We start from the raw sequence: 26,016 nt of genomic DNA on the forward strand, positions 1-26,016 counted from the left end.
AGCCCGGAACTCCCCAAATCCCGCCCCTCCCCTCCCAAAAAAAACACCCCTCATCCAGTCTCTTCCAGCTTAGAGATCCTGGCCTACCCCTCCGCCAAAGCGCGCACTGAGTGCAAACCCCAGAGTCAATCCCTGTCACGGCTCCGCCCCCCGCGTTCGAATCCCGCCCAGCCGGGCCCTCAAGCCCAGTCGGGACTCGAGCCTAGGGAGGCAAGGTTCCCGCACCGGATAGGTGAGTGGGGCGGGCGCGTGGCGCGGCGCTTCGGTGCGGACTGACTAGGGCCGTCCCGGCGTGCGGGGTGAGGGGACGGAGGCCGGGCTGCTCTTGCCGGAGTCGCTCCGGGGCCGCCTGCGGGGGCGGCTGCAGGGAGTCGGCCCTAGATTAACAGTTTGAGGGGAAGGCGCCGAGGTGACTGGCCTCCAGGGGGAATCCCCTGGACCCGGGTCACCGTCTTGGCGCTTTTACTCTTGATTTCGCTGTTTGGGCTTTTAGAAGGCAGTCTGAGAAGAGTGACTTTGGGACTCTTAATTTAAAAATACAAAAGAGGATCACGCCTGTAATCTCAGCACTTTGGGAGGCCGAGGCGGGCGGATCACGAGGTCAGGAGATCGAGACCATCCTGGCTAACACGGTGAAACCCCGTCTCTACTAAAAATACAAAAAATTAGCCGGGCGTGGTGGCGGGCGCATGTAGTCCCAGCTACTCGGGAGGCTGAGGCAGGAAAATGGCGTGAACCCGGGAGGCGGAGCTTGCAGTGAGCCGAGATCGGGCCGCAGCACTCCAGCCTGGGCGACAGAGCGAGACTCCGTCTCAAAAAAAAAAAAAAAAAAATCTAAAAGAATACCAAGGTTGTTACGTTGCCTTATAAATGAAACTTAGCAGAATCCAACATTTGTAGTTGAAAGAGAAAAGGTGTCTGTTGCTTTTGGAGTCGAGTGGCGCAGAAATCCTTCCTTTGCTTCTCCCACGCGTGGCTCTTTGGCGGCCACCTGAGGGGGGACTGGGGCTGCAGGTCAGCCTTTAGCAAGTCTGACTTCGGGAGCCAAAACCGAATTCCTGCTATCAGCCAGGCAGCCGCACTGCTTTCCTTCTGGAGATGTTTATAGTTACACGAATCCGTTTTCATAGAACAGTTTTTCAGCAATTTCAGGCTCGTGTCTCCTTAAAGCATATGCTGCCCAACTTTGGCTAATTCTTTCCGCTCTTGTTCTAAAGACCTGGCTTTGAAGCGCATCCTTCCACTGTACTCCCCCGTCCAGGACTTTGTTCACCGTCTAGATGCCCTCTGTTGTATCAGTGAACCTTATAAACATTCTAGAAGCAAACTAACAAGGTAGAGTGTGAAAGGAAAATCATCTTTCCAGTGGTCGGACTCTTGTAACGGTGTGGGCGGCGCATTATTAGCTGTAGCCCTTTTTGCCTCATGTTAATCTTGCTTCAACTTGCAGTTAACCCAGATGTTCTGGACTTTGTCAAATTAAATCTCTTCCTACCTCTCCTCCCCGTGTGTGAAGTATAAATTGATCATTTGGATTTAAGTCTAGAGCTTTAAGCCTCTTAAGATTTATTTTGACGGGCTTGTCTGCCTTTTAGCTTTATATTCGGCCCCCCCAAAATTCACCAGCTTTCTCAGCTTCAGGCCACCCCCAAATCTGCCAAGCGTACCTTCTGAATCTTCATTTTAAACAGTCTAACCCGTTGATAATAAATCGACAGTTTCATTTGTATAGATCATGCGTTTTGGAATATGGACTTTATGCATAATATGCTATAATTAGATCACGTAGATCATCCTGATTCATAAGTTGCCAGGTTTTCTTCACAGAAATTGTTTTTAGGGAGAAACTAGAAAAATACAATGAAAATATTGTTTAGAATTAAAAGCCATATACCTTTTTATTTTCTCCAACTTTTCGATGACATCTAAATTTAATGTATTTATCTCATTTGTGAATATATGTATATATATGCAATGTTGATTGCATTAGAAAATGCTGCCCAAAATACTGCTCAAAATACTTAATAAAATGCAGATGTAAACTAGCTTGGTTCAAAGGTTCTGAGTCTGCATTTATCAGCCTGCTTAGATTTCTTCGGAGCCATTTTTTCACCTATGCTCCCACAGTTCCTTACACAATGAGATTACCTAGTGAGAGGGTCATAAATTGGATGGAAAGAGAGCCTAGGTCTAGGTCTACGTCTTGGAATTCCATCATTCAATGGCGGATTGTGGGAGAGGTAGGAGATAAATGAGAGATTGTAAGATGTCAAAAGCCAAGAGGACATGGTGTTTCTCAGGGGAAAAAGGGCTTGCTTGCCAGTATCTAAAGCTGCAGAGAGCTCTAGGAAAGTGAGAATTGCAAAATGTCCACTGGATTTAACAATATGAAGGTCAAAACTGACTTTAGTAAGAGTTGCCATTATGGAGTAATGGGTGAAAAGTCAGATTGCACTGGGTTGAGGAGCGTAGATTGAGGAAAAGGAGAGAGCTAGTAAAATGAGCAACAGGGAGATGGTACAGTCAAGAGTTTTATTTTTTGTGTTTTTTGTTTGTTTTTTATGGTTTTTTTGTTTGTTTGTTTTTTATGTTTTTTAACCGGGAGAGACAAAGTTGAATATGCAGGAGAAAAGAGGTAATAATCAGTGAAGCAAGGTCTCCATAGAGGGAATGAGATCTAAGTCGTGGAGGAGAGGCGATCCTTTTAAAGGAGAGTAATTTCCTTTATTATATTGGGAAGGAAAAACAAGGATTTGTTAGATTTGGGAAAGTAGAGAGCACAATCTGCTTGGACTGAGGAGGAAGGTAGAGGGATTTAGTTTAAAGGAGTGTGGGAAAAATTTAAAGAATCATTTTGGACTATGGGAGACAAGTGTTGCCTACAAAATATAGTAGAAATGCTGCAGTGTTGGGGGTCAATTTAAGACTGATGACCACAAATCTGTGGTGAAACCAATATCCTGTGGGACTTTCTCCAGCAGTCCACAGCCAGGAAGTACGTTGCATGATGGAGGTAATGTGCTGTAGAAGACAGATAGGAGAGAGGGATTTGGGATTTAGGCTTTGAGATTTCCAGATGAAAACAAGTAGATTTAGATTTAGGGGCAACTCCCTAAGAAGGAAGGTGGGCATTGAGGCCTGGTACCTAGAGAGTATGGCTCACCCAGTCTGGGGTGAAATCTCCCAGAAGCTGCACTCCAAGCTTACTTGCTTTTATTATTAGCATATTACCTCCATCATGCAATGTACTTCCTGGCAACTGACCCAGTTCTTCCTTTCTCTTCCATTTTCCAAAGTTTCAACTGTGTCTTTTGGGACAGCTGCGCCATAATCAGCAAATTCCATTGTATCTTTATGTCATTAGAGGGTTCCCTCTACCTGCTTGCTTTAACTCAAACCTTATTAATTTATTCATCTATTGTGAAAAATGGAGAAACTGAGGCCCAGCAAGAGTCCATAACTTGACTACAGATAGAAACTTTTTTTAAGATTGAATTCTGCTTTAATCTCTTAATGTGGTAAATCACATTAATAGATTTCTTATATAAACCCAACCCCCTTTGGTCATGATGTATTATCCTTCTTGTATACTACTGGGTTTGATTTGTTAGCATTTTATATAGAAGTTCTATTTAGTTTCCATAGATTAGGTCTCTTTTTCTCTAAGGTTTGATAACTGTTAGACGAAATGCCATCCACTGATACAGCAGCCTTATACTGTAGACTTAAGAGAACAACATTCTCAGAGTAAAACCTTATGAGAAATATCTATTTGCCTGAATGTTTTTAGAAAGCTGGGTTTTCTTTCCACGTCTAAGTGGCAGTATTATAATAGAATTTCATTGCCTTGGTCTTCCTCCGTTTACCCATGATGGATATCAATTTTATACTTGCAGGTAGAGAAGCAATTCAGAATGTATGCCTATCATGCCACTGGAATCCACTAAAATGGCTTGTGGGAATTGTTGGAGGAAGTACCTTCAGAATAACCTAAGATTCACTCATATATTCTTTATATTTATCAAGGACCTACTGTCATTCATCTTTTCAAACAACTTTTTAAATAACTGTTTCTAACAACTTTAATTTACTGTTACAAATTATGCTTTTACTAGTGACTGTTATCCAGAGGATTCTGAAATTTGAGTAGTTCCTAGATTGAAATACTCTGGATTTTATAGCTGCTAGAAATGGAACTTTCACTTACTGAAATTTAATGCTCTTGACTAAATTGAAGCCTTATTTTTTGAATTAAGAATATTCTTAAAGCTCTCTAGTTTAAAATGATGTGAATATAAATTTGTGTAAGGAAGAATGCATTTATTAGAATGCTTCCAGTGATGAGAGATTATATCATAGAAAGAAAACTTGAAAGAAAGCAAGCTCACTTATCAAAAATGTTTACTTGGATTTTACGTAAGCTTATGATATATCAGCTAGCTGTAAGTGTCTGATAGTGATGTACCCATCATATATTTATTCCTCTTCTCAATTTTTCTTTTATTTAATAGCATGTTTTTGGCCCAGAGGAGCCTCTGCTCTCTTAGCGGTAGAGCAAAATTCCTGAAGACAATTTCTTCTTCCAAAATCCTCGGATTCTCTACTTCTGCTGTAGGTATTGCTTACTTACAGATAAATTATTGTACATATTCTGCACTGTCCAAAAAATATGTAATTTTTCAGATGCTTTTTTACAAATATTTTATTGAAATGAACATTTCTATTACATATGCTGAAGGTGTCTCTTGTCGTAGACTAGAATTGACATTCACTGAGCAACTGCTTGCCTGTCTGTGGATCAGGCCATGTGCTGGTCATTATATATTCATTACCTCATTTTGTCTTCACAAAACCCTTCAAGTTATGAATATAGGTCCAGTGGCATGGGAAAAAAGTAGAAGAGGATATTTCAGGAGGACTGCTCAGGGATGGAAAAAGGTTTAAAAACCATAACCACCAAATACAATGTGTACATCTGCTTTAGGAACTTGATTCAGTCAACCAAAATGCAGAAAGACATTTTTTAAAGACAATCAGAGAGTTACGAATGTGGACTGGGTATTAGATGATAACAAGAAATTATTGTTGGTGAGGTGTGGTAATGAAATTGCAGTTATATAAGTGGCAATATTTTTTAGATATATGCCAAGTATGTAGGGATGTAATGATCTAAGATCTAAGATTTGCTTGAAAGTTACTCAGCAATTAAAGAAAAAAAAAGGAGGCAAAATCTTGAGAATTACTGAATCTCAGTAGTGTGCATATGAGTGTTTTATATTAGGTTAAAGTATATGAAATTGCTATTTTTGTATGAAAATTCCGTTTTTGGCATATGAAGTACCATTTTTGTCATAAATGGTTGAATATTGGCAATTTTGTATTCAACCTAATTCTAATCTCTCAACTGGTTTAAAATTTTCTCAATGGTTTAAAATTTTCATAAAAACCATCATCAGTGTCTTCTATATGTAAATCCTATGAATTCTACCTCATAACTGTCTTGAATTCTCTCCTGTATGCCACCATGACCACCTTTTTCAGGCCTTCTCCCAACACAGAATTCAGTTGAAGCCAGGGAAGTGGGTGTGCTTCCCCAAGGCGATCATATGAAACCATGGCACTAAAAGGGCATTTGTGTGCACAATCCTCATTTGTGGAACTTTTATTAGACTACGTATGCCAGGGCCCACCATTATGCATTCTAATTCTACATATCTGGAATGTATTTTGAAAAATCTTTCCAGCTGATTCTGATGTATGTCCCAGGCAAGAACCACTGACAATGCATTATTCAAACTTGTGGACTATTTGTGATAGCACTGACCCCTCTCCATACCTAGCAGTGGAATGGTTGGGTTGTGTGGTAGCTTTATGTTTAATTAAGTAACTGCCAAAGTGTGTGTATCATTTTAACTACATTGGAAAGGTGTCTACAGTTCATCAGAAGCTTTGCATTTAAAATAGTCGCACAGGGATAAAGATAAATATTCTTCCTATTGCTGGGCAAATGAAAAACACTGGGCAGTGTTACAAAAGCAATAGTGATAAGTTTAAATCAAGAAAGACTTGTCAGAACCAGCCAGATAAGTTACTGTGAACCTACTTAGAATATTCGTTTCATCCACATCATCCTTAATGTCATGAAAACCTGCCGGGAAGGTTACCTCCAAGTGAGGGAATAGAATGAAGGATAAGCTGTATTTTCCTGTATTACTTGCTTTTTTACAAAAACATTTTACGTATTCTCTAATTTTAAAGAATGTTTTGAATGCTAAAGGAAAAATGTAGGCGGGGCGTAGTGGCTCACACCTGCAATCCCAGCACTTTGGGAGGCTGAGGCCAGTGGATCGCTGGAGACCAGGAGTTCAAGACCAGCCTGAGCAACATGGCAAAACCCCATCTCTATTAAACATACAAAACATTAGCTGGGCACACGCCTGTAGTCCAGGATGGTCTCGATCTCCTGACCTTGTAATCCGCCCGCCTCGGCCTTCCAAAGTGCTGGGATTACAGGCATGAGCCGCTGCGCCTGGCCCTAAAATAGTCTATTAATTTTTTTTTTTTTTTAAGAGATTCTAAAATTTAAATGTCCACCAGAGAAGCGCAAAAGCAACACTGGACAAAACCTTTTCCTTAGGTCTGTCCTTCCTTAAGGAAATCAACTCTCTCTGTCTCTCTGTCTTTTTTTTTTTTTTTTTTTTCCCATACAGAGTCTCACTCTTGCTGCCCAGGCTGGAGTGCAATGGCGCAATCTCGGCTCACTGCAGCCTCCGCCTCTCGGGTTCAAGTGATTCTCCTGCCTCAGCCTCCTGCGTAGCTGGGACTATAGGTACCCGCCACCACTCCCGGCCAATATTTGTATTTTTTGTAGAGACAGGGTTTTGCCATGTTGGCCAGGCTGGTCTCAAACTACTGGGCTCAAGCAATCCACCCTCCTCAGCCTCCCAAAGTGCTGAGATTACAGGCATGAGTCACTGTGTCCAGTCCAACCCTCTTTTGATGTGAAAGTATCACCTTTTGTACATTTAGTCCATACCCAACATCTCTTTGCCTCCTTTAGTGCAAAGTTACTCATCCTTACTTGTATCTAAGAGAATCTTTCCTACTTTCTGAGTGGGCACTAGTTTTGGAGTATATATATTGTATGCCATGAACTTTATTTTTCCGCTTATGGCTTTGCCTCATTTAATTGCCATAGCACTTACATGGGGCAGGTATTCATTTTCCTGCTTAGCAAATAAGGAAACTGAATTTCGGAGATGTCAGGTAACCTGCCTACTTCACACACTAGGAGTTTTGATGTTTAATTTTGAACTAAGATCTATCTGGCTTGAAGCTCTTTGCATTAAACAACCTTAAACAATATACTTAGAACATAGGTGTATTTTTGGCACAGAACATGGCATGTGTGTGAGGGACTGAGCACAGACTTGCCCAGATTCAAACTTACCAATCTTCCTGTTTCATGTGCCCAGCAGAAACAACCTGTTTCTCAGCCTCAAATCCAAACTTCCAGTTGTCCTGATTGGTTCAGCCTGACTGTCCGACTCTGATTTAATTATAGCTGTGATTGGGGGAGCTGAGATGACACAGTGTAGGCAGGCAGAAGGGCCCCAGGCCTGTTCATATGGGTGAGGACAATACTCACACACTCCCTTCACTTACTCACTCTTCCAAGGTCTTGGCTTGAACCCAACTTTTTTTGAGAGAATAAACCAGGCTTTTTGTTCTCCACTTGGCCTGACTCCATTTCTGGCATTCCAGCCATGTATTTACCTGTTATCAGCTCTCAGGTTTAGAGAAAGCCTTGTTTCCAATAAGCTTGTTTCTCTGAAGTAATTGTTAAAATACAATTTTCAGAAAAAGATTAAATCATGACTCATACAAATATAAAAATGAACATGTGCTAATAAAGATTTTTATTTTACTCAAGTGATATGAGATAACCAGACAGAAGTTATAACCAGTACATATGGAAAGTCAAAAAGCACGAATTCATATGTAGTAAAGGAATTGGATTGCAAATGAAGGCAAAACTGTTTTTTCTACAGGGTGGAGGGAAGATAATCAAAACGCTAGAACCAGAATTTGCATGCCTGTCACTTAGCTTCAATTTACAAAAGCCCAGAATAACTCAAAGGCAAATTCTAGCCCTGCAAGTATCAGCCCTAAAGCTGTATTGTGGCCAGTGCATAGTTTTCTATTGAAGTACAATTTTTTCCCCAAATACATTATCTCTCAGAGGGAGTCCAAATTGCTTCCCTTTCACTCAGCAGATCTGTTCAGTCAACATATTAAATAGCTATAGCGTATCAGGCACAAATAATTCTTTATAAAATAAAGTAACAAAATATATGTTGTTTCAAAGTTCCAGTTAAGGCCAGCCATGGTAGCTCACCCTTATAATCCCAACACTGGGAGGCCGAGGCAGGCAGATCACTTGGGCTAGGAGTTCCATACCAGCATGGCCAACATGGTGAAACCCCGCTCTACTAAAAATACAAAAATTAGCCAGGTGTAGTGGCGCATGCCTGTAATCCAAGCTACTCAGGTGGCTGAGGCACAAGAATGGCTTGAGCCTGGGAGGCAGAGGTTGCAGTGAGCCAAGATTGTGCCACTCCACTCCAGCCTGGGCGACAGTGTGAGACTCTGTCTACAAAAAAAAAAAAAAGGCTACAAAAAAAGGGTTCCTGTTAATTATACGCACTTATGAGCTTAATATAATTGCATTTTTTATGTATCTTTAAGCATCTTTCCCTGCTTTACATTTCCACTTCTGAGTTTTACTTTCATTTCTTCCACCATTACAGGAACATTCTGTTGTTTTCCTCTGCCATCTAGTGGCAAAAGAAAGTAATTTTCCTGGTTTTTTGAATGGATAGCCATACCTTAAAAAGCATCCAGATTGAGCAGTAGTGCTAGCGGCTTCGCGGTTCAGTCCTCCTAACCGACAGCCGCCACTGGTGTCGAGCTGCTAGGAAGCCCCTGTCGGCGAGCTTGTTGGAGCTTGAACCCATTGTCACCCCTCCGACTCACCGGCAAAAAAAAAATGGTTGAAGCAGATCGCCCAGGAAAGCTCTTCATTGGTGGGCTTAATACGGAAACAAATGAGAAAGCTCTTGAAACAGTATTTGGCAAATATGGACGAATAGTGGAAGTACTCTTAATAAAAGACCGTGAAACCAACAAATCAAGAGGATTTGCTTTTGTCACCTTTGAAAGCCCAGCAGACGCTAAGGATGCAGCCAGAGACATGAATGGAAAGTCATTAGATGGAAAAGCCATCAAGGTGGAACAAGCCACCAAACCATCATTTGAAAGAGGTAGACATGGACCGCCCCCACCTCCAAGAAGTAGAGGTCCTCCAAGAGGTTTTGGAGCTGGAAGAGGAGGAAGTGGAGGAACCAGGGGACCTCCTTCACGAGGACACATGGATGACGGTGGATATTCCATGAATTTTAACATGAGTTCTTCCAGGGGACCACTCCCAGTAAAAAGAGGACCACCACCAAGAAGTGGGGGTCCTTCTCCTAAGAGATCTGCACCTTCAGGACTAGTTCGCAGCAGCAGTGGAATGGGAGGAAGAGCTCCTCTATCACGTGGAAGAGATAGTTACGGAGGTCCACCTCGAAGGGAACCGCTCCCCTCTCGTAGAGATGTTTATTTGTCCCCAAGAGATGATGGGTATTCTACTAAAGACAGCTATTCAAGCAGAGATTACCCAAATTCTCGTGATACAAGAGATTATGCACCACCACCACGAGATTATACTTACCGTGATTATGGTCATTCCAGTTCACGTGATGACTATCCATCAAGAGGCTATGGCGATAGAGATGGATATGGTCGTGATCGTGACTATTCAGATCATCCAAGTGGAGGTTCCTACAGAGATTCATATGAGAGTTACGGTAACTCACGTAGTGCTCCACCTACACGAGGGCCCCCGCCATCTTATGGTGGAAGCAGTCGCTATGATGATTATAGCAGCTCACGTGATGGATATGGTGGAAGTCGAGACAGTTACTCAAGCAGCCGAAGTGATCTCTACTCAAGTGGTTGTGATAGGGTTGGCAGACAAGAAAGAGGGCTTCCCCCTTCTGTAGAAAGGGGGTACCCTTCTTCACGTGATTCCTACAGCAGTTCAAGCCGCGGAGCACCAAGAGGTGCTGGCGCTGGAGGAAGCCGATCTGATAGAGGGGAAGGCAGAAGCAGATACTAGAAACAAACAAAACTTTGGACCAAAATCCCAGTTCAAAGAAACAAAAAAAAGAGTGGAAACTATTCTATCATAACTACCCAAGGACTACTAAAAGGAAAAATTGTGTTACCTTTTTAAAATTCCCTGTTAAGTTCCCCTCCGTAATTTTTATGTTCTTGTGAGGAAAAAGGTAAAACGTGTTTAATTTTATTTGACTTTATGACATCGCTTTTCAACAAGCAAATGTTAAATGTGTTAAGCCTTGTACTAGTGTTGTAACTTTCCAAGTAAAGATGTCCCTAAAGACCACTTCCTATCTGGTTTTTCCCAGTAAATGAGGCAAGCAATTCTAAGATCTTCCACAAAACATCTAGCTATCTAAAATGGAGAGATGAATCATTCTGCCAATACAAACAAGCTAGCTATTTGAGGGTGGTTGGGGTATGCTACTCATAAGATTTCAGGGTGTTTTCCAACTGAAATCTCAATGTTCTCAGTATGCAAAACCTGAAATCAGATGCCTATGTAAGGAAAGTGCTATTCACCCAGTAAACCCAAAAAAAGCAAATGGATAATGCTGGCCATTTTGCCTTTCTGACATTTCCTTGGGAATCTGCAAGAACCTCCCCTTTCCCTTCCCACAATAAGATCATTTAAGTGTGTGCTAAACAACTACAGAATACTAAATAAAAAGTTTGGCCAAAACCAACCATGAAGCTGCAAAGGTGCTTGCTCTTACTCTTTCAAATTTTTGCAACTCTGTAGTGTCTCACTTTTAAAGGAACAGCTTGATTGCAAAGGAGAAAATAGATAAGCAATGAAGTTATCTCCAACTTCCTAAAGGCTTATGACTTCTAAAAAGTGAATCTATCAGCATTCCACATCAGATTTAAAGCATCAAATGCCGTGAAACAGCAAAGATGGTTGAAGATTATGCTCATTATGGTTGTGGAGTGCTGATTGATTCACAGTAGATAAAGCTGGCAGTAAGAGAAATCAAATGCTAAGAGTTGTTGAAGCAGAAGGCGGCTGATTCTCAGTAAGTCAGTGCGGTTGCATAAGCAGTGCTGTCAGAATTGGTTTGGTGCAGGCAATAGATTTTGCCTTCAAGGGTTCCTGTGGATCTCAGGAAGGCATCAGTGTTGATTAACACTCATAACTAGGGAGTGAGTGGTAGTTACTTAAAACAAGTAATTGACCAAATGGAAAAGGGGAAGTAATTAAGGAAATTGGTAAGTGGAGGTAGTCAGGAAGTTCTTGTGGTCCTTTACACAGATTTTACAGCTTTGGGTTTCATTTTGTTTAGCTAAAGTCATGGGGACAACTCTTCAATTTAGAACTTAAGATGAATTATAAAAATGATAGATATAAGTGGTAGCTCTATCTAGTGAAGTGTCTGTCAGTAAGTGAAACATTTTTTTTGTGGTGGCTTATCCAGAAACAGTTTAGTTGTAGAATAAAACTTATGAGTGACATCTGGAAAGTAACAACCATGCTAAGATGGCAAACACACTGGAAACAACTGGGCCACTTGGCTTTCTTTTGCTGTATTGTTTTATAAGCCTACTTTACCTCCCAGTCTTGGAAACAAGTTTTAGTTTATTGCTTTGGAGACTAGAGCCAATAGTATAATATTCTCAAAGGAAACAGACGAGTTGTTAGATTAGAGGAACTAACTCAACTTCTAATATTTTTTTTGTCATAATTATGGCACTGTCATGTTTTAACATTTGCAACTAGGGATAGTAAGTACAACATTTTTAACTCTCATTTGACAGACTACTACTAATCACAGACCACAAGGGTAATGACCAAATTTATGTGGTTGTTGCACTTCCATAGTTGTCTTAGCCCAATCCTTCCGTATTCTAATGATTACTTGGGTTAAAGCTTCTGTGAGGACCTTTTGGCTCTTGAGATATCCTAAATATTTAAAATTTTTAGATATCCTAAATATAGGATATAGAGATTGTACCAAATATGAATGAATATTGTTCAAAGCAAGGAGTATGTTAAAATGACCAGACACCTGTTTGGTAGATAGTTTACTGACCTAGCAGACGTGTGGAAAAAGAATCAGATCTTGATTCTTCCAGGTTTATACTGGTTGTAAAACAGAATGATATAGAAAATGTTTTCCTTGTTTAAGTGGTAGTTGAACATAGAACTTGGGTATTATAGATCACTTTTCACTTTTTGGAATGTTTTGTATTGAAACTTAATACAACTTTAACATGGCCAAAAAAAAAAAAAAAATTCCAAAATCTATGAGATAATTTTGTTAAAGTTGGCTTGCTTGGGCGGGTGCTTGGTCCAGAGGGAGAAAAGAGGGCATGATTTCAGAATACTCTGGCAGCTTTTTAAATTCAGCTGTATCAAGTTACAGTAAACTGTATCTGTTTAGAATTACAACTCAATGGTTATTTTGACAGATGTATATGCCATGAAGCCACTGTCACCATCAACATGCAGAACACTTCCATCGCCCCCAAAAGATTCCTCAAGTTCCTTTGCAATCCATCCCTCACACTGCTGATTTGTCTTTGTCACCATATATTAGTTTGCTTCGTGGTGTTGTTTAGTATTTTATATAAATGGGATTGTGTAGCATGTACTTTTTTGTTTATGGTTTCTTTCACACACATAATCACTTTGAAATTCACCAGGTTGCAGTGTATCAGTAGCTTATTCCTTTTATTGCTGAGTAGTGTCCCATTATGTGAATATGCCATTATTTGTTTTTCTACTCACCTGTTGATGGACCTTGGGATTGTTTCCAGTTTGGGGATACTGTGAATAAAACTGTTAGGAACATTTGTGTACAAGCCACTGTGTAGACATACATTTTCCTTTCTCTTGGGTAAATACCTACCAGTAAAATGGTTGGGTTGCATGGCAGATTTATGTTTAATCAAGTAACTGCCAAACTGTTTGTTTTCCAAAGGGGCTATACCCTTTTATATTCTCATCAGGGTTGTATAGAGTTCCAGCTGCCAACACTCAGTTTTCAGCCATTCTGATGGGAATCTAGTGGTATCTCATTGTGGTTTTATTTTCATTTCCCCGGGTGACTAATGCTGGTAAGCATCTTTTAAGGTACTTTTTGGCCAATTGTATATCTTCTGTGAAGTGGCTGTCAAATCTTTTGCCCACTTTTAATTGGATTGTTTGTCTTATTGAGTTGTAAAAGTTGTTTATATATACTGTATTAAAGTCCTTTGTAAGACACATGTTCGTAAATACTTTTCTTTCATTCTGTGGCTTAGAATCTGGCAACTTTTTAAGAGATACTTGAGCCCACTGAATGGTATATAGATTTTATAGTTTTTTTAAGTCAAGGCTTAATAATAATTAACATTTTTTGAGTGTTCATCTCTCAGTCCCTCTATGGTCATGAAGGTGGGAGATGTGTGACTCTGTTTAGTCTCAAGTAAAGAAATGCAAACTGAGATAATGGGTACAAATGGAGATGAAGCAAAGCCCTGTGATGTTCAAGTTCCTGGTTTCTGTTACCGTTCAGTCTGGCTGGACCTCTGCCTTTCCCATGGTAACATGAGCTTTCTAATGAATTCTCCCTTTTCACCTAAACTGTTTCAGATTGAGTTTCTCTCACGCAACTAAGAGATCTGATTACTATAGCTTCGGAGCTTCTAAGGCATCTTATGCACTTGTCTCTTCCCCACTGTTCAACCTGAAGCATGTACTCTGCCCTTTAGCAAAAATCACAACTCCGCCAGGTGTGGTGGCTCATGCCTACAATCCCAGCACTTTGAGAGGCCAAGGCAAGAGGATTGTGTGAAGCCAGGAGTTCAAGTCCAGCATGGGCAAAGCAAGACCCTCTCTACAAATGAATGTTTGAAAAAAAAAAAAATTAAGGCCAGGCATGGAGGGTCACACCAGTAATCCCAGCACTTTGAGAGGCCAAGTCAGGAGGATCACTTGAACCCAGGAGTTTGAGACCAGCCTGGGCAACATAGCAATATTCTATCTCTACCAAAAAAAAAAAGAACAAAAATAGCCAGGTGTGGTGTCACATACCTGTAGTCCCAGCTACTCAGGAGGCTGGGGTGGGAGGATGACTTGAACTTGGGCAGTTGAGGGTGCAGTGAGCCATGATTGCACCACTGCACTCCAGCCTGAGCAACGGAGCAAGACTCTATCTCAAAAAAATTAAAGTTAACCAGGCATACTGACACACATGTGTCATCCCAGCTACTTGGGAGGCTGAGGTGGAGATCACCTTAGCCAGGAGGTTGAGGCTGCAGTAAGCCAGGATGGTGGCACTGCCACAGCCTGGGTGACAGAGCGAGACCCCGTCTCAAAAAAAAAAAGACACCACAACTCCACCTGGAGAAGTAATAAAATCTCATGGAAGCATGAGCAGCCAACACAATTATATAGCAGGAAAGAAAAAGCAAAAAAGCTAGGAAAGAACAAAGTTTCTTTTTAAGATAGATCTGTGTTTAAACAAAGATACTTAGGAAATGGTACAAGTGCTAAGGAATGAATTAATACTAAATGTCATCACTGTGATGGTTGGAACATCAAAATATACATAACATATATTATACATACATGTGTATATTATATACATATATACATACGTGTATATATTATATACATATCTATATACAATAGAGTTATGCTTCACTTAAAAACTGAGATACATTCTGTGATCATAGAGTGCACTTACACAAACCTAGACGGTATATAGCCTGCTACACACCTAGGCTATATGGCATAGACTATTGCTCCTAGGCTACAAATCTATACAGCATGTTACTGTACTTAATACTACAGGCAACTGTAACATAATGGTATTTGCATATCTAAACATAGAAAAGGTACAGTAAAAATGCAGTGAGATAAGAAAATGGTACACCTGTGTAGAGCACTTTCCATGAATAGAGCGTGCATGATTGCTCTGGGTGGGTCAGTGAGTGAGTAGAGTGAATGTGAAGGCCTAGGACATTACTGTACACTACTATAGACTCTATGAACGCTGTATACTTATGCTATACTAAATTTATTAAAACTTTTTTCTGCCGAGTGCAGTGGCTCACGCCTATAATGCCAGCATTTTGGGAGGCTGAGGCAGGTGGATCACCTGAGGTCAGGAGTTCAAAACCAGCCTGGCCAACATGGTGAAACCCCATCTCTGTTAAAAATACAAAAATTAGCTGGGCATAGTGGCAGGTGCCTGTAATCCCAGCTACTCGGGAGGCTGAGACAGGAGAATCACTTGAACCCGGGAGGTGGAGGTTGCAGTGAGCCAAGATTGCGCCGTTGCATTCCAACCTGCGCAACAAGAGCTAAACTTCGTCTCAAAAAAATAAAAATAATTTTTTTTTAAAATACAAAAATTAGCTGGGCGTGGTAGCATGCGCCTGTAGTCCCAGCTACTCAGGAGTCTGAGGCAGGAGAATCACTTGAACCCGGGAGGCAGAGGTTGTGGTAAGCCGAGATCGTGCCACTGCTCTCTAGCCTGGGCAACGGAGTGAGACTACGTCTCAAAAAAACAAAACAAAACAAAAAAACCTTCTTTCTTCAATAATAAATTGAAGACAAGTTCACCTACTATAACTTTTTACCTTATAAACTTTTTAAATGTTTAATCTTTGACTCTTCTGTAACACTTAACATACAAACTGTACAAAATATTTTAAAATATTTTATGTCATTCTATAAACTTTTTTCTATTTTTAGAAATTTTATTTCTTTTTTTACTTTTTTGTGTTAAAAACTAAGACACATACATTAGCCTAGACCTACCCATGAACTGGATCATCAATATCACTGTGTTCTACCTCCACGTCTTGTCCCACTGGAAGGTCTTCAGGGACAATAACATGCATGGAGCTGTCATCTGCTATGATAACAATGTCTTCTTCCAGAATGTCCTGAAGGATCTGCCTGAGGCTGTTTTATAGTCAACTTTTTTTTAATAATTAAGGGTACACTCTAAAATAACAATAAAAGGTATGGTATAGTAAATACATAAACCAGTAACATAGTTGCTTGTTATCAAGTACTATGTACTGTACATAATTGTATGTTGTAGACTTTTATATGACTGGCACTGCAATAGGTTTATACCAGCATCACCACAAACACATGACTAATGCATTGTGCCACAATGTTACAACAGCTACAATGGCTCCACTAGGCAAGTAGGAACTGTTTTGTTTTGTTTTGTTTTGTTTTGTTTTGTTTTGTTTTGTTTTGAGATGGAGTCTACCTCTGTTACCCAGGCTGGGGTGCAGTGGCGTAATCTCAGCTCACTGCAACCTCTGCCTCCCGGGTGCAAGCAATTCTCCTGCCTCAGCCTCCGGAGTAGCTGGGACTACAGACGCATGCCACTATGCCCTGCTAATTTTTGTATTTTTATTAGAGACAGGGTTTCACCATATTGGCCAGGCTGGTCTCGAACTCCTGACCTTGTGATTTGTCCGCCTCAGCCTCCCAAAGTGCTGGGATTACAGGCGTGAGCCACTGCGCCTGGCTGCAAGTAGAAATTTTTACCTCCATATACTCTTTTTTTTTTTTTCTTGAGATGGAGTCTCGCTCTGTCGCCCAGGCTGGAATGCAGTGGCATGATCCCGGCTCACTGCAACCTCCGCCTCCTGGGTTCAGGCGATTCTCCGGCCACAGCCTCCTGAGTAGCTGGGACTACAGGCACTTGCCACCACGCTTAGCTCATTTTTGTATTTTTAGTAGAGACGGGGTTTTACCATGTTGGCCAGGATGGTCTCAAACTCCTGACCTCAGGTGGTCCGCCCACCCCGGCCTCCCAAAGTGCTGAGACTACAGGCATGAGCCACCATGCTCGGCCTGCTCCATATAGTCTTATAGGACTACCATCATATATGCGATCTGTCGTTGTCCAAAATGTGTTTATGCAGCACATGACTCTGTGTTGTATATATAATGTAAAGCTTCAATAAAAGTAAATCAAAAGTTAAATGTGTTTAGATTGATAGAACCAGATGACTATAATATTGAGGATATCCTTCTTGTGATAGTTAGTTTTGTTACAATACAGCACTCACCTTCCACATGAAACTTTAAAATGAAGGGAAAAAGAGCAGAGACCATATAGTTAAAATGCACAGTAGAAACACCAAAATGCGGGGCTGGGCGCTGTGGCTCATGCCTGTAATCGCAGCACTTTGGGAGGCCAAGGTGGGCAGATCATGAGATCAGGAGATCGAGACCATCCTGGCTAACGTGGTGAAACCCAGTCTCTACTAAAAATACAAAAAATTAGCCAGGCATGGTGGCACGTGCCGGTAGTCCTGTATCCGGAATTTATTCCTTCCTGTGGGTTCTTGGTCACGCTCACTTCAAGAATGAAGCCACGGACCCTCGCAGTGAGTGTTACAGCTCTTAAAGATGGTGTGTCTGGAGTTTGTTCCTTCAGATGTGTCCGGAGTTTCTTCCTTCCAGTGGGTTCCTGGTCTTGCTGATTTCAAGAATGAAGCCACAGACCCTCGGGTTAATGTTACAGCTCTTAAAGGTGGTGCGGACCCAAAGAGTGAGCAGCAGCAAGATTTATTATGAAGCATGAAAAGAACAAAGCTTCCACACCACGGAAGGGGACCTGGGCAGGTTGCCGCTGCTGGCTCAGGTGGCCGGCCTTTATTCCCTTATTTGGCCCTGCCCACATCCTGCTGATTGGTCCATTTTACAGAGCACCGATTGGTCCATTTTACAGAGTGCTGATTGGTGTGTTTACAATCCTTTAGCTAGACACAGAGTGCTGATTTGGTGCGTTTAGAATCCTTTAGCAAGACCCAGAGTGCTGATTGGTGCATTTTTACAGAATGATGATTGGTGCATTTACAATCCTTTAGCTAGACACAGAGTGCTGATTGGTGCATTTATAATCCTCTAGCTAGACAGAACAGTTCTCCAAGTCCCCACTAGACCCAGGAAGTCCACCTGGCTTCACCTCTCAGTCCCAGGCTGAGGCAGGGGAATCGCTTGAACCCAAGAGGCAGAGGTTGCAGTGAGCCGAGATCATGCCACTGCAGTACAGCCTGGCCAACAGCGAGACTCTATCTCAAAAAAAAAAAAAAAAGAAAGAAACACCAAAATGCACTGCAAGACAACAAGACACTGGAAATAACATGCCCAGCAACAGGGGAATGAATGAGTAAAATATGGCACAAAAACAACCAAAAATATACATTGTAATTAAAAGTGAAATTTTTATGACTCAGAAAATTCATAAAATAGTTAAGATACAGTACTTTGTTAAGAGACAATTAAAAATATTTTTAAATGACACTATTGCAACTACAAATCCCTACTTCATAGATCTAAAAGAGAGTAACATTTGGGCCCTCCAGCATCCAGGCCCCCCATGAAAAGGGTGCTCACTTCTGCTCTTTCCTGGTCCTGAAGTGTGATATCCATCTGTTTCCCAAGCCTGATTCTCTGTTTTCACCTCTCCAACCATGAGCTTTGCATTTCCTATTTCTGGCCTTTTCTTGCAGTTATTATTATTGTTACTAATATTAAACTTTTTGAATGTGACCTTGGCTTCTCTGGATGAAGACTTGTTTCACAGCCCATACTACACAGATATCCACAGCCTCAATTCCCCCAGCTTCAGCCCATCATTTAGGAAGACTTTTTCTGTACCTGTCCCATCTCACCTGCCTCAGATCTTATGGGAAGAGTCCTAAAAATATATACAATTGAAACTTTGATGGACTAGGGTCTTAAGATCATGGGTTCAACATATAGTATTAGTTTTTTTCAATCTGTCCAAACTTAATCTTTAAGTTTGGATTAAGACTTAATCTTTTAAAGACTTAATCTTTTCCTTATCTTTGTCAAGGTTGCCACCTGGTGGTGAATTTCTAGAACTTCATTGTTCTAGAAATTAGCCTCAAGTTAGCAAAAGTAAAGTTAAAAGATGCCACCTTTGATTTCACTAGCAGTTTTGCGTTAATTACATGGAAGTATAGGCCTTTAATCGCCCTGGTAGCCAAAGTCATATCACAGGGTTAGCTGATCCAGAAGTTATACAAGCCTTATAGACGTTCCCTTACTTGCCTGGGACTCATGCCTTGATTCCCCATAGGATTCCAGGTTGATTTAATTACCTGATACCGGATCTGCTCTGGGAAGTAGTTCTTACTTAGACAGTGAGCATTTGCATCTACTGCTGAATCTTGGTGACTCTGAACATTGTATAGTGTCTTGTAAACTTTCACCAGTGTGTTAGTTCCCTCAGGTTGCCTTAACAAAGTACTACAAACTAGGTGGCTTATTAAATAACAGCAGTTTATTCCCTCACTGTTTGGGAGGCTAAAAGTCTGAGATAAGTATCAGCACGGCCAGTTCCTTCTGAGAGCTGTGAATAAGATTGTTCTATACCCCACCCCCACTATCATCTGGTGATTGCCTGGAAATCTCTGCATTCCTTGTCTGGTAGGAGCATCACCTTAGTCTGTGCCTTCATCTTCACACAGGGTCTATGTATATGTCCAGATTTCACCTTTTTATAAGACCACAGTCATATTGGATTAGGGTTCATACTAATAACCTCATCTTAACTAATTACATCTGCAGTAACCCTATATCCACATAAGATTACATCCGGAGGAACTGGGACTTAGGACTTCAACATATGAAACTAAGGGGGACATGGTGCAACCCATAGCAACCACATATCTCATTAGACCTCCAGGCTTCATTTCCACCATGTTGTTTTTCACAATTATTTGCTGCTCTTCCCTGCTGGACAGTTACATTTCCTTGCCCCACTGATGTGAAGCTTAGCCGTGAAATTGCTCTGCTCAATAAAATATGAAAAGAAGTGATGTGTGCACATCCTAACAGAACCTTTTAAGAGCCTCTTCCCTCTGCCATGAAACAGGCAGTGTTCCAGGTGAAGGCTGTTTCATCAGCCTATGTCTCAGAATGACAGTGACACAGACCAGGGCAGCAGCTGAACCTCAGTGGATATGTAGTATGAACAAGAAAACCTTTATGATTTTAGGCCACCAAGACTTTGGGGTCATTTATCACTGAAGCAAAACTGACACCATAAGTTCACCCTGTAAGGTGAGTGAGGTTTTTTTAAAAAAATTCATTCATCAGATAATTATTAAAAACTCTCTGTGTGCTAGGCATATAACTATATGTTGGACACTGTGATGGTGTCACCTTGGCTATGCCATGGTACCCAGATATTTGCCAAACATCAGTCTAGGTATTGCTGTGAAGGTGTATTTTAGATGAGATTAACGTTTAAATCAGTAGGCTTTCAGTAAAGCCAATTACCATCCGTAATATGGGTGGGCCTCATTCAGTGGAAGACCTTAAGAGGAAAAGACTGAGGTCCTCAAGGAAGAGGGAGTTCTTCTGACTCCAGTTGCAGCATCCGTTCTTCCCTGAGTCTCCAACCTGCTCTGCAGATTTCAGATTTGCCAGCCCTCACAAACACATAAGCCAGTTCCTTAAAATAAATGTATGTATAGCTCACATTTATTTCAATGTTTCATATTAGAAGTGTTTCAGTCTTTATTTAGAAGTATAGTAATGTTTTTGTGACCAGAAATATGCTGTAGAAACTGAACTCTTATTTATCTCAATTAGCCTATGGTAAAATTGGTCATGCTGTATATCATTTTGCTTAAAGCTGCAGTTTCCAAGAACCTATATGACACTTTTAAATGATGACTTGCTGTACTGCATTTAATGGAAGCACATAGGGGACGCACCTGACCCTGACTCGTAGAACCAAAGAAGCCTTTCGGGAGGGAATGAAGTCGAATTTGAGAACTGCACTTGGCAGGTGGAATAGGAGTTAGCCAAGTGCAAGGAAGGGTGGTGGGGACCAGGAATTGGACTGAGTAGAGAACATGCACTCTAAACAAGGGCATGATCTCCCCCAGAAGAAGAAAATGGGTGCTTGGCAGACTAGATAAATCTTAGCTATCACACTGTTTTGTCACCATCCAAAGCTCAATCCTATGTGACAAAATTGTATTCCTCTTAATATTTAATTGAGGGGAGGGAAGATGACTAGGAAAACATTTCTAAGAAGGTCTCCTTAGATAGGCAATAATAAAAAAAAAAAACATTGAGAAACATTGGTATAGAAAGAGCATTTGGGCATAGGAAAGATCACACATGAAACTACTGAAATGAGAGAGAACATAGACCATTTGAAAAATTAGAATGGGTGTGGCATAGAATTGGGAAGGAAGAGGAAGCAAGAAGAACAATGAGAGAAGAGGCCAGTCTAGAAACAAATTTTAAAGAAAATTAAACCTGAAAGTGCATTTCAACCTCAATTATCTAAATAATTTTAAGTAAAGTTGGACTTTGTGTCTAAATTATCTACAGCACATCAAACTCACTTTTTTATGTATACATCATCCTTTGTGTTTGTGGTCTCTACTGAATGAATTAAGCTTTAAACATTGTGTTAGAGATAGACAAGAGCATTTGTTAAGATAGATATTTCAACCTATCATGCTAGAACTTGGTAGTTGTACAACTGTTGTCTCTAGAATGGCATCATGTTCAGGTGGGTAATTATAATGCTATTCCAGCAAGCTTTTTAACCTCTGGAGAATTTTCATGTGATTTACTTCACTGGAGTTTCAAAGACAAAATATGAGACTAAAAAAGGTATTTTTCTTGGTCCCATTATTTAGAATAGAATGAGAACAATGGTTTATTTAATAACCATTATCTTTATCTTCTTCCCAGATTGAATTAAAATTACATTAATATTCTATTAGAAAATTCTTCGCAAAAATGCTGTCAATCATTTTTTTATTTCTACCAGCTTGTTAACAATGAACTCAAAGCTAATTCAATACTTTTGAGAGATAGTATAAAACTCAATTTTAGAATCTAAAGAACTAAAAAATTGTATGCTATGTGATAATTTTAATTCCTATTTTTCTACCACAGCCTTAGCTTGCTTGGTATTAGTAGGCTTATCCTAAATTTATAATATACTTTCAAGAGGCAGCATTCTAGTAATATTTTTAGAAGGTCTTATTATATAAAAGACAGTATAAAATTATATAACAGTTCTGAGTATGGATTCTGGAGTCAGACTGTCTGGGTTCAGATCCTGAGTTGAACCTGTTTGGGTTTAAATGTTACAAGCTTTCATAAACTTGAGCAGATGTGAAAAGTTGTGTGATCTTAACCTCTCTGTACCTCTGTACCTCATAGTTCTAACTATGTGATAGAACTACTACATATTTTTGTAAACATACAGTAATAATGAGTTCATTACGTAAAGCACTTAGAACAATACCTAGGACATACTCAGTACTCAATAATGTTAGCAATAATTACAGAACCCCTTACTGAGTAGCTTTAAAACCATTTGTTGAGTCTTTCCTGTATGTCATACAAGGAACTTACTTGTGAAACTCTTAGTACATCTTACCTAAAATGATCTTCAGAGCATGGCTTAAGATATTTTTTGAAACTGACTTTTTAAATATTATTATTGTTCTCTTTACTACGTTACAAGCCTTCAAACGGATTAGCTTTCTAGGGTAGGATGATACTTTTTGTCCTTAGGTGAGAAGATGAACATCTAAATTTCATTTTAAAAAGCATTCCTTCCAGCCAAGCATGGTAGCTCACACCTGTAATCCCAAACTTTGAGAGGCCAAGGTAGGAGGATCATTTGAGGCCAGGAGTTTGAGAACAACCTGGGCAACACCACAAGACCCTGTTTCTATAAAATATACAAACAAACAACAACAACAACAAATAGTTTGGCACAGTGGGATATGCCTATAGTCCCACCTACTCAGGAGACTGAGGCAGTAGGATCGCTTGAGCCTGGGCAGTTGAAGCTGCAGTGAGCCATGATCACACCACTGCATTCCAGCCTGGGCAACCATGTCTGAGAAAAAAAAAGAAAAAAAGGCATTCCTTCAGTAGTAGGTGGGAGATGAATTCCTCTTCAGAATTTTGTGTTGGAGTCTAAGGTTTATCTTTATGGAACTACTATTTACATGGTAACAGTAGGGAAAAGGAAGAAGAGTGACCCATGATTTACTGGCTTTTAAAATTTTGACTAAGGCAAATCCTTTTCAATATTTATATATTTCAGAAAATGTCATTGAAATTCACAAATGCAAAACGGATTGAAGGACTTGATAGTAATATGTGGTGAGTATCTTAAAATAAATAATAATAATTTAGTGAGGGTTTCCTACATATTTTCGTATCGTTAGATGGGAGTTTTTTTGCCTCATCCATGGTCTATAAATAAAGGTCCTCATTTAATTCATCCATTAAATGAAAATAGAAGGAAGTTAGCAATCCATATACTGAATTGTTCATTTGGCACATGTGCCATGCCCTGTGCTGGACACTGGACATATGGCAGAGAAAAGGACAAATGTTAATGCCCTCATGGAACTTACCTTCCAATCCAGGAACTTTTCTTATTAGTTCTGTTCTCTAATAGTTGATGAAAGAACTTGGCAGCAGCTGGAATTGTTGAGAAAATATATATACATGGTTAAAATATGGGTAGCGTGAAACTGAGGTTTGTAAGGGACATTGGGTTCATAAATTCAGCCATCATTCTATTTGGTAAACTGATTTGTGGTTGGTAAATTTTTGTTGGAAACTCATTTTTTAAAACCTATAGGACTAAACTAGGATCTTATTTGTCTGTTTTGTGATAAGACTATAAGATGTAAAAAAGCAAACTTTATAATTGTAGAACTTATTAATATTAGTATTTTTTTCAATCTTAGGATTGAATTTACCAAATTGGCTGCAGACCCTTCTGTTGTGAATCTTGGCCAAGGCTTTCCAGATATATCGCCTCCTATATATGTAAAAGAAGAATTATCAAAGATTGCAGCAATCGATAGCCTGAATCAGTATACACGAGGCTTTGTAAGTATATCAAGACCATATGGGGCGTGAGCTTTTATTTTATACTGGGGTGTGTGTCTGTGTGTGTGCATGTGCCCTTCTGTCATTCATATGTAAGTGACTTTCTGGGACCAGCTGTCCCATCCTAGCAACCACAGAAACTTCTGCCCTTGCCCTATGTCCTGGGATGAGCCTTCCCCTACTTCCAGCCCCTCTACACTTTTCTTTTGGCCCTTACTTTACTGTTGCTCCACGATAGGATCCTATGGCAACACGATAAGGAGCAACATTCTCTTGAGACATGTCTTTTCTATCTCATCAACATTTATGCAGCCTCAGCACTGACCCTTTATTTAATATACTCTATATCCAACTAGCTACGTTTTTCCTCCCTGTGCCAGCTCACTCCCATCCTTCTGTAATGAAATGCCTAGGATAGCCAAAGATTTTCTAGATCAGATGTACCTTTGAACTGTAGACTTGTATCTGTTGTGCCAAAAGCCATACAATTATCATATGTCTGAGCACTTGTCTTTTCCTTATATGATATTGGGAGGGGAATGGTATAGGAGGAAATGGGGAACGGAATGGTATAGGAGGAAGCCTGTTTTTTGTCTTTTATTAGTGGTCTAACTATAAAAATCTATAGAAGGGTTTTGCTTTGGGAATAGCACAGGGAAAAGCAGTGAAACCTACCTGTGTCACAAGGTTTGACACTGGTGAGAATCCCTGCTCTTCATAGACTCTCACTCCCTGGCCCACCCTACAGACCCCCATCTCAGACCTACTCAACATAACTCACTCCCCAGCCTATACAAATCCATAATGAAAGGCTAGAAACAAACCAACAATAGAGAAAATTAATGAAACCAAAAGCTGGTTCTTTGAAAAGATCAATAAGTAAAAGTTTTAGCTAGATTGACCAATAAAAAAGAGAAAACTCAAAGTACCATATGAAGAATGAAATAAGGAATATCATTACTGATCATACAAACATGAAAGCAATAATAGGATAATATTATGGATAATTTTATGTCAGTACATTGACAACTTGGATGAAATGAACAGATTATTTAAAAGATACAAATTACCAAAACTGACACAAGGAGAGATGAAAAATGCAACTAGCCCTGTGTCAATGAAAGAAAATGAATTTGTAATTAAAGTCTTCCTGCAAATAAACCTCAATACCTAGATGGCTTATTAGTGAATTCTATCAAGCATTTAAGGAAGAACTATTAGGTCAGTGCAAAAGTAATTGCGGTTTTGCCATTAATTTTAATGACAAAAACACGATTACTTTTACACGAACCTAATAATACCAGTTCTGCACACATTTATTCAGAAAGTGGAGCAGGATGAAAAACTTTTACTTATTGATCAACAATTTTTGTAATTTGAAAAATAAAGAAATGCCTAATGGTTTTGTCTGACCTTTTAATGGAGTTTTGTATCAGGGTAATGCTGGTCTCATAAAATTAGTTTCAGCATTACCCTGATACAAAAACTGATTTAAAAAATGCCAGCAAAAGAAATAAAGAAAACTCCAGTTCAATATCTCTCATGAATATAGAAACAAAGATTATGAAATTTTAGCAAATCAAATCCAGATATGTGTGTGTGCATGTGTGTGTGCCTGTGTGTATAAAGATATAAAAAGTAATACATCCTGACCAAGTAAGGTTTACCATAGGAATGCAGGATTAGTTTTAATATCCAAAAATTAATCATTGCAATTATGCTATATTATCAGAAAAAAAAATCATCTTACATAGTATATATAGAAAATGCATCTGACAAAATTCAACCCTCATTTATAATAAAAGTTTTCAGCCAATTAGAAATAGAATGGAGCTTTCTCACTCTGATAAAAGGAATCTAGGAGAAACCTACAGATTACACCTGTAATGCACATAATATAGAAAGAT

General features: G+C 39.9%; 2 protein-coding genes across 4 annotated transcripts in view; both read left to right on the forward strand.

The window, feature by feature from the left end:
* The window catches only part of KYAT3 (kynurenine aminotransferase 3), a 66,804-nt gene that overhangs the window by 9,888 nt on the left and 30,900 nt on the right, over nt 1-26,016 (forward strand). Inside the window, exons 1-4 of one of the 3 annotated variants that reach the window (XM_054477346.2) lie at nt 196-232; nt 4,512-4,611; nt 23,310-23,368; nt 23,965-24,109. In XM_054477346.2, the coding sequence (XP_054333321.1) occupies nt 4,513-4,611; nt 23,310-23,368; nt 23,965-24,109 (303 nt within the window). In that variant the 5' untranslated portion in view covers nt 196-232; nt 4,512. Of the gene's footprint in view, nt 1-95; nt 233-4,511; nt 4,612-23,309; nt 23,369-23,964; nt 24,110-26,016 lie in introns of those variants that run through there. The other 2 variants (XM_063653014.1, XM_054477356.1) reach the window with 2 other exon arrangements.
* Nucleotides 16-13,429, forward strand: RBMXL1 (RBMX like 1). The gene is made up of 2 exons (XM_054477366.2): nt 16-232; nt 8,811-13,429. The coding sequence occupies exon 2, from the start codon at nt 9,050-9,052 to the stop codon at nt 10,220-10,222; it is 1,173 nt and encodes a 390-aa protein (XP_054333341.1). The 5' UTR covers nt 16-232; nt 8,811-9,049; the 3' UTR covers nt 10,223-13,429.

This window comes from Pongo pygmaeus, chromosome 1, assembly GCF_028885625.2.
Source record: "Pongo pygmaeus isolate AG05252 chromosome 1, NHGRI_mPonPyg2-v2.0_pri, whole genome shotgun sequence".
Classification (NCBI taxonomy): domain Eukaryota; kingdom Metazoa; phylum Chordata; class Mammalia; order Primates; family Hominidae; genus Pongo; species Pongo pygmaeus.